General features: G+C 44.0%; 1 protein-coding gene across 1 annotated transcript; it reads right to left on the reverse strand.

Annotated features, from left to right (window-relative positions):
- Nucleotides 1-8,595: 8,595 nt before the first annotated feature.
- On the reverse strand, nt 8,596-14,777 carry PANX2 (pannexin 2). Its single transcript, XM_010177162.1, has 3 exons — nt 14,738-14,777; nt 12,301-13,752; nt 8,596-10,434 (listed from the first exon to the last, which is right to left on the reverse strand). Exons 1-3 carry the CDS (start codon nt 14,775-14,777, stop codon nt 10,073-10,075), a joined length of 1,854 nt encoding a protein of 617 aa, XP_010175464.1. The 3' UTR covers nt 8,596-10,072.
- Nucleotides 14,778-15,124: the final 347 nt, after the last annotated feature.

The following is a 15,124-nucleotide window of genomic DNA, read 5'->3' on the forward strand; positions in this document are numbered from 1 at the left end:
CTCCTGTACTGAAGTACAGGCTTCAGCTGACCGAGTGTGCTGTGGTGAAGGGCACTCAGTAGGTAGGTGGCCTTTCAGTCACAGCCTTTCTGAGCACAAGGGCCAAGGCATTTGCTGCCTCTGTCTTGCTGAAGAAGATCGAGCCCATCCTGACTGCCCAGCAGGACTCAAAAGCTCCTGGTCCAGCCCAAGTGACTGCAAAATAAATGGTCCACTCTAATGTAGAGGAGAGTTGACTCCATTTAATTTGTAAAGCTTTTGTCTTTGAACTCTCTAAAAGAAGAGGATTTGATATATCAATACAAGGGCAGATACACATTAACATTTCAGAATGCAATTAAGGCAGCTATCAAGAGGAAGATATTTTAACAGAAACGTCTGGAAGTAATGTATCATTGGAATAACAACTCTGCCAAATATTAGGAAGTATTTCTCCAGGAGTAAGAGATAATTGGACCAGCACATATACAATACGTAGTGCACAGAGGCTGATTAGTGGACTGCCAGCCTGCTAACAGAATCAATGTTATCTTATTCATACATTTGCTGCCTGATTAACATTGAGGGGGGAGAAAATGGAAATGATACCATAAAATCCTCAGTTTGCATTCAGGTATAGCAATTTCCATGCCATAAAATCTGTATGTATCAGTCATCCATGCTAAACAAGTCTTGTCGGTGCTCCTCAGGAGCCAAATGCTTTGCAGCTTTACTTCTGCTATAAATCTGCAGAGGAAACATCATTAAAGCTAGCTGTTTGGGTAGTTATTTATTACTCTGAACCTGATAGATTGCTCAGCACAATCATAGCTTATTTGGACACATTTGGTATCACTTACACATGGTCTTTGGCTTTGTAAGCAAAACCAACAAATGAACATTTAAAATGTCAACATTGCAATAGAGACATTAGTGTTCCTGTCTCTAAGGAGTTTCCCAATGGAGTCAGCTCCACAGAATACAAGAAGCTGGTGGGGAAGGCTAGGACATGGATTTAGGAGGTGTTAGGTACTCTGGGGTAACAAGTCTTGTATTATGTATCCATCCCACGGTAAAGCAGAGCTTGCTCTTCAGTGAGAATTGGGGATTTAGTTAACATTTAGCATGGGGCAAGAGTACTCACACCCATAGTTGCCACACAGAGGTAGCTAATATACTATAAATCCGTTGTCTAATTTTACTTCATCGTAGCTGAACATCACCATGGCTCATATGCATAATCTTACCCTCCAGGCAGAATTCACGCTGCACATGAACTAGTAAATTCCACTGAGTTTGGCTCTCCAGATGTTGTGAACAGTGTTAGCACCTACTGGTCCTCCTGTTTTCTTCACTGGTGGTAGGAGAAGCAGTTCTGCAGGATCTTCTGTGCCAGCTGTGGTGGTGTGCTGGAGCGGGGTGGGTGCTCAGGTGAGGCAGAGGCAAAGCAAGGTGCTGCACAGCCAATATATGATCTGTAGCTCTGGGAGTAAGAGGTTGCGGGCATGGCTGGGGGAGGGACAATACAGGAGAAGAGTGTAACAACAGCATCAGCTTTGGCATTTTGGGTTAGAGGAGTAGTGTGGTTTTGGAGAAAATTCCCTGATGAACCTGCCAGCTGTACACTGGTTTGTTTTGCAGAGTAGACCTGTTGTGATTGCAGCTTCTTCAGGAGAAAAGAGCCCAAGGTACAAACCTAAGGTACAAACCAGCCTCTGATAGAGAAATAAGTCTCCAGACACATGCCAGGTCTCACATGCATGCCTGGCAGGAATGTTTGGTCCAGGGCAGCACACTAAATGTTGTCTGAATTTAAACTCCCAGACCACATATACTGGAGCAGTGAGGAAATCAGCACTGACTGCTTCAATTTACTGATCTGCTCATCTAGCACTGTCTTACTTGCTAATGAAGAAGCAGCCAGTGAAACCTAAGCACAGTATCTGTAAGAACTGGCTTTAGGACAGTTTTTATGTGCAAGGAGGTGTATGGTAGAGAAAGAGGGCAGACTTTCAGAGAAGGGCTCAGCAGACAGGGACATCGCAGATTGTGGACTTCAGGTGAAGGGGATGGGAGCAGAAATAAGTTACTGACCTGCCCCGTAAAGGACAAGCGCTGGCTGCGTGGCCTTTGGCTGTGTCTGACTTCCTGGAGGTCAACCGTTGCCTTTGGTAGCTCTGGGCCCCAGCTCACCCACTTTCTGCTTGTCTGCTCTCCTGCGAAAGCCAGCAGGTCAGACAATCCCTCCCATGCCCCCTGCGTTGGATAGCCAAGGGCTTTGTTTCTCAGTGGGTACTGCTTTGGCCTGGCCTGCAGAAACAAAGAAGTGGGCAACCCTCCAGAACAGAGGGTGTGTTTCTCAAGACTAAAAAGTTGAGGCTGCTCAGTGCTCACCCGGAGCCCTCCGAGCAGGGGCAGCTCTCAGGCCAGGCAAGCCAGCAGAGCTGCCAGCGCAGGAGCACTACAATGGCTGTGGGTTGCTGGCTTCACGGCTGGAGCTGCCATTGTATTCCTGGTCTCTGACAGCAGCTCCCAAGTGTTACTGCTGCCCAAGCACTAGGTAGTAACATACTATAAATTAGCAAGTTATCTCATCAGAAGTCTCCTGCCTTGATTTTGCATGAGACCTGTCATCAAGTGTCTTGCAATTTATTGTTAGCCTGAACAAGAAACATTTTTTTAAAACCTAGTGATTTACACATCTTAATTCACTACACAACTTACAAAACTTAATTATGCAACTTAAAACTTGCAGAAATTAGATAATCTTTTATGGATTTTGGTTTCAGTTCCTAGGGTAAAGATCAAAAAGCAAATTCCCATTCTCAATGAAAATGACATTTCTATTTGCTGAGGAAGTCAGAACAATATAAAAACATAAAGTTTTAATTATAACTCTGTAAAGCCCAGGGACAGAACCTCCAGAGGAGATACTTGGTCTGCTGGGAAAAAGAGGAGAGTGTCTGCAGAGGGCATTTCATTTGCCAGCCCACATTTCCTCTAATGTTTCCCAGAGATTCAGTGTAACATAAACCTGCATTTAGATGGTAGGAGGGAAAATAAGGAAAAGAATAGCATTTGCTTTATGGCCAAGGGTCTCTTTACAAGACTTTGCTCTTGGATCTGCCCTCAGTTCCTATCCTGTGGTTACTTTAATATGAGACTTTGTTTAAACAAAAGGACTTATGGCAGGAGACCAGGCCTCCCCAGCACTTGAGTAGAAACTGATGATTTGGAGCAAATTAGGTAGTGGCAGGCCAAGCCAGCAACTCTTATAAGTAAAGACAGGCTTGCAGAGAAATACTTTTGACTGCTGCTCTGGGACATTCTGACAAATCTGTGGGGGGGGGGGGGGAAAGTGGTGGGGGGGGGGGGGGGGGAAACTTAAACAGACTTTTGCAAAGATCCTGGAATACAGAGGGAAAAATACATATCTGCATATGTATTTCATTGCTGGCCTTTCCCAGGTTGATGCTCTCTTTCCACTACAGAGAGTCCCTTGATTTCAGGTAGTCTGAGAAGATTTTCCAGGAGAGCAGCCAGGCTGCTGGGGAGCCCGGAGTCAGGGGTCTGTAAGACAGCAGAGACCTTATGTGTGTTGAATGCTGTTCCTTTTACAGCCACCACCTGCCTAGCTGGAAGGGTATATACAGTATCCCAGCTCTCTCAGCTTTTCCTTATAGGGGAGATGCTCCAGTACCTCCATTGTCTTTGTGGCACCTCACTCAATGCCTTCTTCACAGGGGTTACTGTATTGTCTGCCGCTGCCTTGGAGTCATTCTCATGCTATTTAAAGCTTCTTCCAGAAGCTCCTTTGAGTCTTCTGCTACTCTTCTTGTCATCTAAAGCATCCCTTTGCTCTGCTGGGATACCTGGCTCCTCAGGCTCTCAGCTCTGTTGTTTTGTACTATTTCTTCCTTATATTTAGTCTGAATCTACCCTCTTTTGGTTTAAAACCGTTACCCTTTGTCCTATCGCTACAGGCCCTATTAAAAAGTCTGTCCCCATCTTCCTTATAAGCCCCCTTTTAAGTATTGAAAGACTTCAATAAGGTCTCCCTGGAGCCGTCTCTTCTCCAAGGCTCTTAATTTTTTCTGTACATCTACTCAGTCCTTTACATTGTTCAGGCCTTTCCAATAACAGGATAAATCTGTCAATGTGCAGACTGCAGGACTGTACACAGAGGACAAGTAGTACAGAGTTTCCTTAGCCCCTCTTCTAGCACATCCTTGTTCCAAGTTTGTGTGGATAAGCACATCCATCACTTTAGTTCCTGAACTGCTCTCGAAAGTTCTTTCTCTCAGCAACAAAATGTACCCATCTGTCTCCTCTGCTGTGTGCCCTTGGGCACAGGCTTTTTATCCCAGAGCAACAACTGTAGTAAACTGCAATGGCTTTATTGACATAGTATAAAAGCTCTAAGAGCAAAAAACAGTATAATCTTTTAAGCATGTAATTTTTCTTTACAGACAGGTACCTGCAGTGGAGGATATGGGATGGTTTTCTGTCTCATTTCATGCAAGACATCAGATTTTGCTTGTGAATCATGCATGCCTCTTCCAGGGATTTATTGTATTCTGTGCACTTCCTGGATGTGTTTTTGGAAAGCTAGACTGGTGAATGCTATGAGCCCCGAGATTATAAAGCAAAATTATTCCTAGTTAACCAAAAGAGTCAGTAAACTTTGCTCTCGAGCCCAGCAGGAGGCCAAACAACTTCTTCTTTCAGCTTAAGCTGGCTCTGACTCTGGGCAAATTCATTCTGTGAACAAATAGCAAGTCAGTAAAGCATTCAGTCAGAAGCATCAATAACTGCTGAGGACAACAGGACTGGCGGGCCAGCATTTCCTCAAATCTGACCTGCAGAGCCCTGGGCTCCTCGTTGGTGTGGCAGAGTCAGTCATAAATGTTTGTTTGTACAACATTGCAAAACAGCTAAGAAACACTTAAAACTGTTCAGAGAATAGCAAAAGCAAAAGCAAAATTGCTTGCTTGTAAATAAGGTACATAGAATGTTTCCCATTAGTTACAGTCTGTTTACAGACAGAGTGGAATATTCCTCAATAAAAGCCAAAAAATATTGGAAGGTGTCTGAAAAATAATTGTCCTGTTTAAAACTCCCAGTGTGCTCTTTGATTTGTACTTTAGCAGAATGATTTTAATGAGAAAACTTGTTTCTTTAAAGCAAGCCATTCCTGATCAATATTCCACAATGTTTCCGGTAGAATGAAAAAAGGCATTTTCTGCTAGGAGAACTGCAGCGCTCAAACCCATCCTCACTTGGTTATGCTGGCAGGTAGGGCAGTGCCCTGCTGATGGTGTGTTCTCAGCTTTAGATTAGATAGCTTAGACATGCCCCAAGTAACTTTGGGACAAATTGTTTCACTTTCCTGTGCTTCAGTGTCTGCATTTGTAAGCTGGGGACAATGATGATGAGCTCTTCTAGAGCTTCTTGAATCCTCTGTCTGAAAGGTTGAAGTTGTGTTTTCACTATTCCTATTAATATTCTTCTGTGGCTGTGCTGTGGAGAGAATTTTCCCCTACACAGTGCTAGGTCAAGTGTGTTTAAGGCTGTCTTCAGTTTTCACTGAGTCAGTGGCTTTAGGAGCCTGGGCTCATGTTCTCAGTCTTAGCTTTTCATTAGTGCTCCTGTTGATGCAAACCTGAAAGGGCAGTGACAAGCTTTCTCAAAGCTAGAGATGAAATACCCTTGGTGCAGCATCTCTCTCTTCCAGACACAGAGCCTGTGAGCACTATCCCTGCTGTGCTTCTAACTGGCAGATAACCTGGCGGCTGGTAACCACGGACCACTTAAATTTCATAAGGAACTTCTTTACAGTGAGGGTGACAGAGCACTGGAACAGGCTGCCCAGGTAGGTTGTGCAGTCTCCTTCTCTGGACACATTCAAGACCCGCCTGGACGCCTTCCTGTGTAATCTCATTTAGGTTCCTGCTCCGGCAGGGGGATTGGACTAGATGATCTTTTGAGGTCCCTTCCAATCCCTAACATTCTGTGATCCTGTGATTCTGTGATTCTGTGATTCTGTGATTCTGTGATTCTGTGATTCTGTGACAAGCCAGAGGGGCTTCAGCTCTGCTTTGCTTGCCTCAGGGTGCAACGCTGCCATTGGGAGCCAGCTCTGGAGGTACAAAGGATGTGCAAAATAGCTCTCAGCTATACTAACCACATCCCCAGCACAGAGAGAAATTCTGTCCTGTGTTTTGGTGCCGGGCACCCAAGATCAGGGCCCGACTCACTGTCAATATCACAATATGAACTACCCAGCACAGCTGACTCTGCAGGGAACAGAGCATCCTCACCAGCATGCTAAGCATCAGGAAATCCCAGGGGAGTCAGAAAGACTCATAACGTTGCTGGGTTGGGCCTATTGCATGATCATGGGAAATGAAGAGAAAATAAATTACTAAGTATAGCTTATTTACAAAGCAAGGTAGGGAAGATTGCAGAATCACAGAATCGTAGGGGTTGGAAGGGACCTCAGGAGATCATCTAGTCCAACCCTCCTGCTAAAGCAGGTTCTCTACACCAGGTTGCACAGGAAAGCATCCAGGCGGGTTTTGAACATCTCCAGAGATGGAGACTCCACAACCTCCTCGGGCAGCTTATTCCAGTGCTCCAACATTTCTATACAAAAGATACATATTTACGTGTATATACAGAATTTGTAGGTATACAGTTAAGATATATAAATGTGTGTGTGTGTGTGTACATTTACTCAGTACAGCTAGATGTTAATAACATCAATACTAAAAAGCATTATTGCACTAAAAAATTCCAACAGAAGCACTTCTCTAGCTGGCTGTGAGATAAAAATGGCTGATCTCCTGCTGGGTTTGGACAGCCTAAATATAGCTCAAAAGATTCTTCTGACACACTTATCTCTCCTGTTTGGTTGTCAAACATACTCTTATTCAGAGTACCCTGAAGAAAGGGGTTTCTGTGCTCTCAACACGACGTCCTTTTCCCAGTGAAGTAAATGGGAAAACACCCTTGGAGAATGTGAGTCATCTGATCTGTCAAGCTGAAACCCCCAGGCAGAGACTAGGCAGATGGAGAGGCTAATGCGATTCAGGCTAAAGAGACATTTAAAAATGACATTGTGTCTCATCTTTCTCGTCTTTGGTCATTCAGTTTAGGGAAGTTCCTCTCAGTAGGTAGGACATTAACATTTTCCTTTCAGTTCAGCAAGGCAGTGTTTGCTATGTGCCTGCATCAGTTATCCACCCCAAATCAGCCAAGACTAAACTGCACTCGCTCTCTGCTTGCTTGGTCAGTGAAATACCGTGTCTGGGCCACCATCCTGCCCTTAGCAAGTAGCGTGTTAACACTCAGAGCAGGGTGCCCGACACCTGCAGCCTCTGGCTTGTGAAAGAGAATGGTGCAATGCTCCTGTAACACAACAGGTAAAGATTACTAAAAGGCTGTTCTCTGTGTTTAGCTTGTCCCAAGGATGAGGGATAGACCCATTCGGTTGACATAGTGCTCAATGTGTGATACCAAGTGGAGAGTACACAGGCAACCCCAAAGATTTCCCCAGGCACTTGTACCATTGCCAGCTGAGCTGCTGCAACCAGGAAGAAATTCACCATGCTGCCTTCCAGCAATTGGAAGTACAGTGGCATCTGTACTTTCAGAGTTACACGTCTCTAAATCTGGCCTCAGGGTCCTATTCTTTCACTCTGCTTTTATTAACAGGCTCCTGATTTTCTTAAGGCAATTTTCCATATTTTTTCTAATTACTTATTGGTGTTTAACAAGTACTGAACTATAATGGTTTTAATTTGCCTGAAAAATTAATTCTAACTCCAGTATTCATCTAAATGAATAGGATGTAGTGGGGCATTCAGCTCACCTCTGAAACCTCTAGGTGCCACTGCTTTAGGTGACTCTGAATGGATGGCAGTTACCCATCAGGCTGGGCACAGACCTTGCTTGCAGTCCCATCACGGGTGATGCTCCACTCCGAGGCTGCCTCACCGCAGAAAGCTTCTTCCTGTACCTGGGGCAGAATGAGGCCCTGGCTATGCAGGTGCAGATTTGTTATTTAAGAAGTTGCACCAGTCTATCGGTCACGCAGGCAGTGACGCTCAACACCCTGCAGCTTGTGTCTGAGCGGGTTAGAAGTGGAGTGACCGACCAACCTACACCCCTGGAGCCACGGGCAGCATATAAACTGCTGAAATCCCTGCTCATCCCACAGCTGCTTCACACAGACAGCTCTGCTGCTGCGGAACATCGATGTCCCCGCGGCTGGAAGGAGACAAACCAGCAGGAGCCATTGCAGCCGTCATCTCCCAGCTGTCCTGGACCAAGCTCCATCTCCCCCATCAGCTCCAGGCTGCCCCATGCCACGCAGACACCTCAGGGTGTTACAGCCAGGTCCTTCAGCTGTCCCCAACGCTCCCTCCCCTGTCTGTGGCACGATTCCTGTGGCTTGCTGCCTTTTTGGTGTTTGGCTGTTCAGCCCAAAAGGGTTGGGCAAAACTGAGGTACTGTAGGGGAAACAGTGGCTTTACACATCCCACCTACTGCTTATAATGAAATCCCGCTTGTACGTAACTAAGCTAGGAAGTAGTACACATTAAACTATTCAGAATAATAGTTATTTATTTTCAGTGCTATTTTCATTAAATATTGGTATCATATATCCATGTCTGAGGTAATAAATTAAAAATAAATTCAAGATTTCAGTCCCGTATTTGTGCTGCAGATTTTTCTACCATTATACATAATTTTGAAGCAAACACACATAGTCCATAATTCTGAATGCAGCTAGGAATATTATTTTAACACACTCACTTTTTGTTTCACTATAATTTTGCTGAGAATGCTTATTGCATGATACACTTTTAATAGATGTTTTAGTTATACTAGAGTTTTCTATTAAATCACACATACCATAGTTATAGGAAGATGGGCATGAAGATGTGCTTTGAGCCAAGGAAGGCAAATATTGATTCAGTGATAGCACATACTGCAGGATTATTCTGCCTGCACTAGAGCCCAGATCCAGCAAAGCCATTTCAGTGTGTGCTTAGCTTCAGACATATGAGTCATTTCAGTGCCATCCACGGCCTTAAGTGTTTGCTGAATCAAGGACTAGACAAGTCTGCAGACCTAAATTCATAGACTTGTTTAACTGTGTTATTTGAAAACAGTTTTGCTGGTTTAATATTTTGTTAAGATATTTTGTAACAACTTTTGTAAGATTTTTCGTATCAGTGAAGCACCCATGAAAGTTTCTAACCTGGTTCATAAATACACTATGAAAAAATAAGCAGCTACAATGACTCTCTTCTACACATACTGTTAAAAGCAACACTTGGTTTGAAAAGTTATTAAAGTAATTTTTCCCATGGTAAAATATATTTAAAAAAATAAACTCTTCATTTCATCATCTTCCATCAAACATAAAAGTGTGTTAAAGGGCGGGGCATACCTCAGGTATTTTCATTTATAAATGCAAGAGACTGAGTCTATCAATCTGTTTGCACTTTAATGCTGGTGGTAGTAAGGCCCTTTCAGCTAAGTCTCCATCAAGCCCAATGTTAGTGAGCCAAAGAAACAAACAAACAAAAATTCTGCTCACATATAACTTTTTCATAATCCTGAATTGAAAAAAAATCCTCTCTGCTTAGAAAAAACCTCTTATTTAACTGCTGCCATTAAAAAAGTATACCTTACCTCCATGTTGTTTTACCTTTAATCAGTGATTCTGAATGGAAAGGATTTAACTCACTAAAATTACTCTGGCATGCCATCAGACTCTTAATGTTCATAAATTGTGCTATTCCCCATTTAAATAAGGAAGCTATAGTTTAGAGCTAGAGCTAATGGTTGTCTTGGTGTTAAAGGTCTATTTCCACCAGATTTTCTTTATTCTATTTTGCAAATGACTGACAGTGCTCATGATGTGATCCTGAAAAACCGTTTGGTGTTATTACCAAAAGCTACAGTCTGTGTGAGAACTCTCCATGCTCATGCAGTGAATTGCACCGTTGTGGGGACCACGGTCCGCACTGCAGTGGTCATGGGCCTGGCCCCGAGGGCGCAGCTGTGCAGCCCAGGGTCTTCAGTATTCCACCGAGCTCACGATTGCCATTGGTTCATCAAATGTTGCCAACCTTATCTGCTTTGGGGTAGGGATGGAGAGAATTTCTCCGGTGTCAGTTGGTGAGTGAATACCATTGTCTATTATATTGGAAACCTCCTCCTCGTGATCCTCGTACAGCGTGTTGATGTGCAGCAAAGGGTGGGCTGGGTTGCAGTTCAGTGCGGGTGTTGGCTCTGGCTTGACTTGGTTCAAAGTCAGGCTCGTTGCAGCAGCGGTTGTGGCTATATGGTTGTGGTTACATGTGACAAAAGCCCCGGCAGTAGGCACAGTTCTGCATGTCTCAGATGAGTACTGGATCTCTTTTGCAGGATGAGGGGTGTCTAGAAGAAAACAGAGCAGCCAGTTACAAGACAGGTAGTCTTTCACCCTTCCAGTCCCTCACAGAACAGTGTCCTGAACCAATAAAAATCACTGGCAGTTTTGCCACTGATTTCAGTGGGAGCAGGAGTGGACCCAAAAATGAATTTTCTTGGGACCCTTTGAGAAATCCAACAGAACTGTTTCAAAACAATAGGGTTGTAAGCTCAGGGAAACAGGACAAACAACAAATGGGTCTTGTACATCTCATTCTTTTTTACGCATGCTCATGCTTCCTTATGTGAATGGTATTTTTGTAAAATGAACAAAAAACAACAGAAAAGTACCTTTTATTCTGCTCTAAAGTCTAGTAGGTGTTTTACAAATGTTATGATTTAATGTTTTGACAAATGTTATGAATGTTGAAATCCACAGGATGGAATACAAAAAGCACTGATCTTTTCAATGGGAAAAAATAGTGGTTACACATTGTAAGCCACTTGTCTTTAGAAAGAACTCAGCAATTTGACATTAACTGATGTCTCTTCCCAGAAATTATAAGTCTACCTTACCTGATGGACTGCAATGTAGGTCTAACTCAAAAGCAAAGCTGGGAATGGGGAGTAACAGAGCCCCAAAACTACAGTAATTATTTTTTGACCTTAAAATATCCAAGCACTAATTTAGATGAAAGTAATCAAGATCAGAAAACCCCAGTAGTTTTGAGGAGTTGAAATCAGAGCAAGTGACTGGATAAGGAATGCTGTAGAACAGCTCACATGCACACTGGGGAGTTGGAGGGCTCTAAGGAGCATAAGGATTTGGAAGTGACAGAAACTTTTATACCTCAAATCACTTCTTTGCTGGGCAGTGGGGTGACGGTAGCTGTCAGTCTGTCGAAGCCCAGAGGGAGGTCTTAGCTTGTAATGAGATGAGAGCCATTGCTTTAAGTATGTACAAATCTTTCTGTAACTTCAACTGCATAGTGCTTCTTTCTTATGGCAGTAGCTTACAAAAATAAACAAGAAGACACCTATCTGTCGGCTTATCTACTGATCTGTCACTTTTCTTAGAGCTCACATGGCTTTCCCCATCACTCCAGCATCTAACAATTATTGATATATTTGAAACACTCCTTTGAGGTAAGAAAGGGACAGGATTTCCAAGACACACACTGGGAACTGAGGCACAGAAAGAGCATCTCCTGTGAGGCCACATGGGAAGGGAATGGCAGAATTCGTGAACCCCCGACCAGCACCTACACTTCAGACCATCCATCCTCTGGTCCACATAAGACAAAGGGCAAATTAAAATGTCTCTTGTGTGAAGAACAACATCAATTATCTGAGTTGTGATTTCCTAGGTGACAAACACATGCCAATCCCAAGAACTGGTAGTTAATTTTTCCTACAGGGAGCTTTAACTGCCATTAGCACAGTTTCTCACACACTCCTAAGAAGTGGCTATTACTGGTCAGAGTACTGGTCACCTACCATGGCAGGTTCCATATGACTTGAAAATAAGGCAGGTTTGAGAAGTGCCAGGTGCTGGTAGAGCACGAAGGGTATCATGGAAGCCAAACCCTCCCCATTTTCTTGGCAAGGCATGACCACTTTCGTAATTGTGAAAATCTGCTGACATTTGGAAAATTACCTGCACCAACAGCCTGCAGGCTATTTTGTACTGCTTCACCTGTAATAATGCTTATCCTCCATATAACTGATAAAGAGAGAGAACCCCTACTTCTGAGGCTGGCAAGCCCTACGATTATTAGCTATCCCAAAATCTAGCAAGGTAGGTCAAACAGTTCAGATAAGCTTTGAGTTTCTGAGGATTGCTACGCAAATTACGGTCTGTGGAGGTGGTACGGGCATTATGGCATACTGTACCTTTGAGAGAGGAGGCAACATGTACTACAACATTCTCTTCCTGGTTTAGAAATCCACCCTCTTGGCTTTTTGATGTAGGCATTGAAGGGATGGCTTGAATCTCTGGCTTGGGTTTTTTGCTACTAAGTATATATGGATGAACATCCAAGGAAAAGTGTCGTGTGTGTTTTTTTTCACCGCTTGTGCTTGGGATGGTGTTTGGCTCAGTTTTGTGAGTGGACGATTGCTGTGAGGTTTTTGCAGCAGACTCTAATAAAGGAGCTATAAGGCTGTCTGTTGCTGTTTTTCTCCGCACAGGCTTCGGTTTTTCGGGTTTATGGTTTTCAATCTTCATGATGGCTAACTGTTCCTTGAATGGCTGAGGAAGGGGATTGGTAGTTGGGATCCATTTCATCTTCTTCCTTGGTCTCTTAATGATGAGCTGCTCATTAGCATCAATGTCCGCTGGATCAACGCTTGGGTCTATCGTTTGGATCCCTGAATCACGCATGGTTGGAGTGGCATCGTGATTGGACTGGGCCAACGCTGCAAGCAGCTGGCGCACCACGTTGTCATACATCAGATCGCTTTCATTTGTAATAAAGTCCAGACGGTTCAGTGATTTTATGTGGTCCCGATTTTCATTACAGAACATGGCCAAAATATTGATATCACAAAACTGGGACTTCTGCCACTGTTTCTTGGTCTTTATTCCAACTTTGTTCAGTTTATCAAATATGAAGTTGGACTTGCGAAATATGAAGAGGTGAATTAAGTTGATGAGGATTATCAAGTTCATGAAGCAGAGGAGAACGATATCTACACCAGCAATAATCCGCTGGAGCTGGACAGACGGCAGCTTGCAGTTCACTCTGATGTGCAATTTGGAGCTGCTTGTTTTGTCGGGAGGCTCTCCTAGTGCACATGTAAATTCATTTTGCTTCTGTGTAGCATAGTAGGTGGATAGGTATGTAATTGGTATGATGCTTAAAAAGATGATGAACAAATGTCTCGCGAGGTAAAGCTTAGCTAAAAAGTTACTTCGCCCTCTTCTTTCCAGGTATTTCTCAAACAAGTTCTGTTCAGGGCTTTTTTCCTTCTCTGCATTCTCAATGATTTCTCTCTTCTCTCTCTCGGTGATCCCTGGGCCTTTGGACTGAATCTGTTTCTCTATTTTTGGTGCCCGCCCTTCAGCTGCACGGTGGTAGCAGTTATCGATCTCCTGAAGCAAAAAATTAAGCTCTGAAGTCAGTCGGGTGGAAGCCAGAAATTCCCAGCCCAGAGCTGGAATGTACATTATCCCAGCAAAAGCCAGCAGTGCATAAGGTAGGAACTTATGCTCAAACAAGGAGGGCCAGTGGCTGGCATCAACTCCTGGCAAGGCATCTTTTAATTCTGTCCAACAATATCCTCTGGCATACAAGGCTTGATCGCGGGTGAAGTTGTGTGGTGTGTAACAGTATATTGGCTCCTCTGTATAACAGAGAGAAAAGTCACTGCTGTGCATTTAACCTACAAAAGGAACTCTGGAAAATAAACATTTCAAATTATATCAATTTTATTTTACTGTATCTTTACATGACCATTAAGCCCTCCATGCCCATTAGACAGCTCAGCCTGCACACAACTTCACAAGCCCCCAAGCAAAGCTATTTACTTCGAAGTTTTAGAATGAACCTGAGCTAGAAATGTCAGCAAGAAATATGTGTTTTGGTTTAATTACCTCTGCAAGAACAACATCCTAAGCAACTGTGACCTAAACTGTGTAAAGCTAAAAGACCCGATACCCACTGTACAGCAGCTGAAGATGTAATGTGCAAATGCCAAAAGGCTCATTTAGGTGAAACTTAAGGTTTACAGAACCACAGAATCACAGAATGGTAGGGGCTGGAAGGGACCTGTGGAGATCATCTAGTCCAACCCCCCTGCCAAAGCAGGTTCACCCAGAGCAGGTTGCACAGGAAAGCATCCAGATGGGTTCTGAACATCTCTAGAGGAGACTCCACAACCTCTCTGGGCAGCCTGTTCCAGTGCTCTGTCACCCTCATAGTACAGAAGTTTTTCCTCATGTTTTAAGTGGAACCTCCTGTGTTCCAGCTTGTGTCCATTGCCCCTTGTCCTGTCACTGGCCACCATTGAAAAGAGTCTGGCCCCATCCTCTTGACACTTGCCCTTTAGATATTTATAAACATTGATAAAGTCCCCTCTCAGTCTTCTCTTCTCTAGGATAAACAGACCCAGCTCTCTCAGTCTTTCCTCATATGAGAGATGCTCCAGCTCCTTAATCATCTTTGCAACCCTCCGCTGGACTCTCTCCAGAAGTTCCATATCTCTCTTGAACTGGAGGGCCCAGAACTGGACACAATATTCCAGATGTGGCCTCACCAGGGCAGAGTAGAGGGGAGGAGAACCTCCCTTGACCTGCTGGTCCCTCTCTTCTTAATGCACCCCAGGATACCACTGGCCTTCATGGCCACAAGGGCGCATTCTTGGCTCATGGTCAACTGGTCATCCACCAGAACTCCCAGGTCCTTCTCTGCAGGGCTGCTTTCCAGTAGGTCAACACCCAACCTGTACTGGTGCCTGGGGTTGTTCCTCCCCACGTGCAGGACCCTACACTTATTGAACTTCATCAGGTTCCTCTGCACCCGACTCTCCAGCCTATCCAGATCTGGCTGAATGGTAGCACAGCCTTCTGGTGTACACACCATTCCTCTCAGTTTAGTGTCATCAGCAAACTTGCTGAGGGTACACTCAGTCCCCTCATCCAAGTCACTGATGAATATATTCATCCCAGCTAAATAGTCTTCTAAACACAAAAAAGTCAGAGGCAGTTGAAGCCAAT

Source organism: Antrostomus carolinensis, unplaced genomic scaffold, assembly GCF_000700745.2.
Source record: "Antrostomus carolinensis isolate BGI_N321 unplaced genomic scaffold, ASM70074v2 scaffold19600, whole genome shotgun sequence".
Classification (NCBI taxonomy): Eukaryota; Metazoa; Chordata; class Aves; order Caprimulgiformes; family Caprimulgidae; genus Antrostomus; species Antrostomus carolinensis.

Bases quoted from the DNA above. Each gene is read 5' to 3' on its own strand.
- PANX2 (XM_010177162.1), bottom strand. From the start codon at position 14,777: ATGAGCCAAGAATGCGCCCTTGTGGCCATGAAGGCCAGTG. The intron at 13,753-14,737 runs GTATCCTGGGGT...TCTGTTATACAG, and splicing joins TGTGGCCATGAAGGCCAGTG to AGGAGCCAATATACTGTTAC. The intron at 10,435-12,300 runs GTACAGTATGCC...GTTTTCTTCTAG, and splicing joins TGTTGCCTCCTCTCTCAAAG to ACACCCCTCATCCTGCAAAA.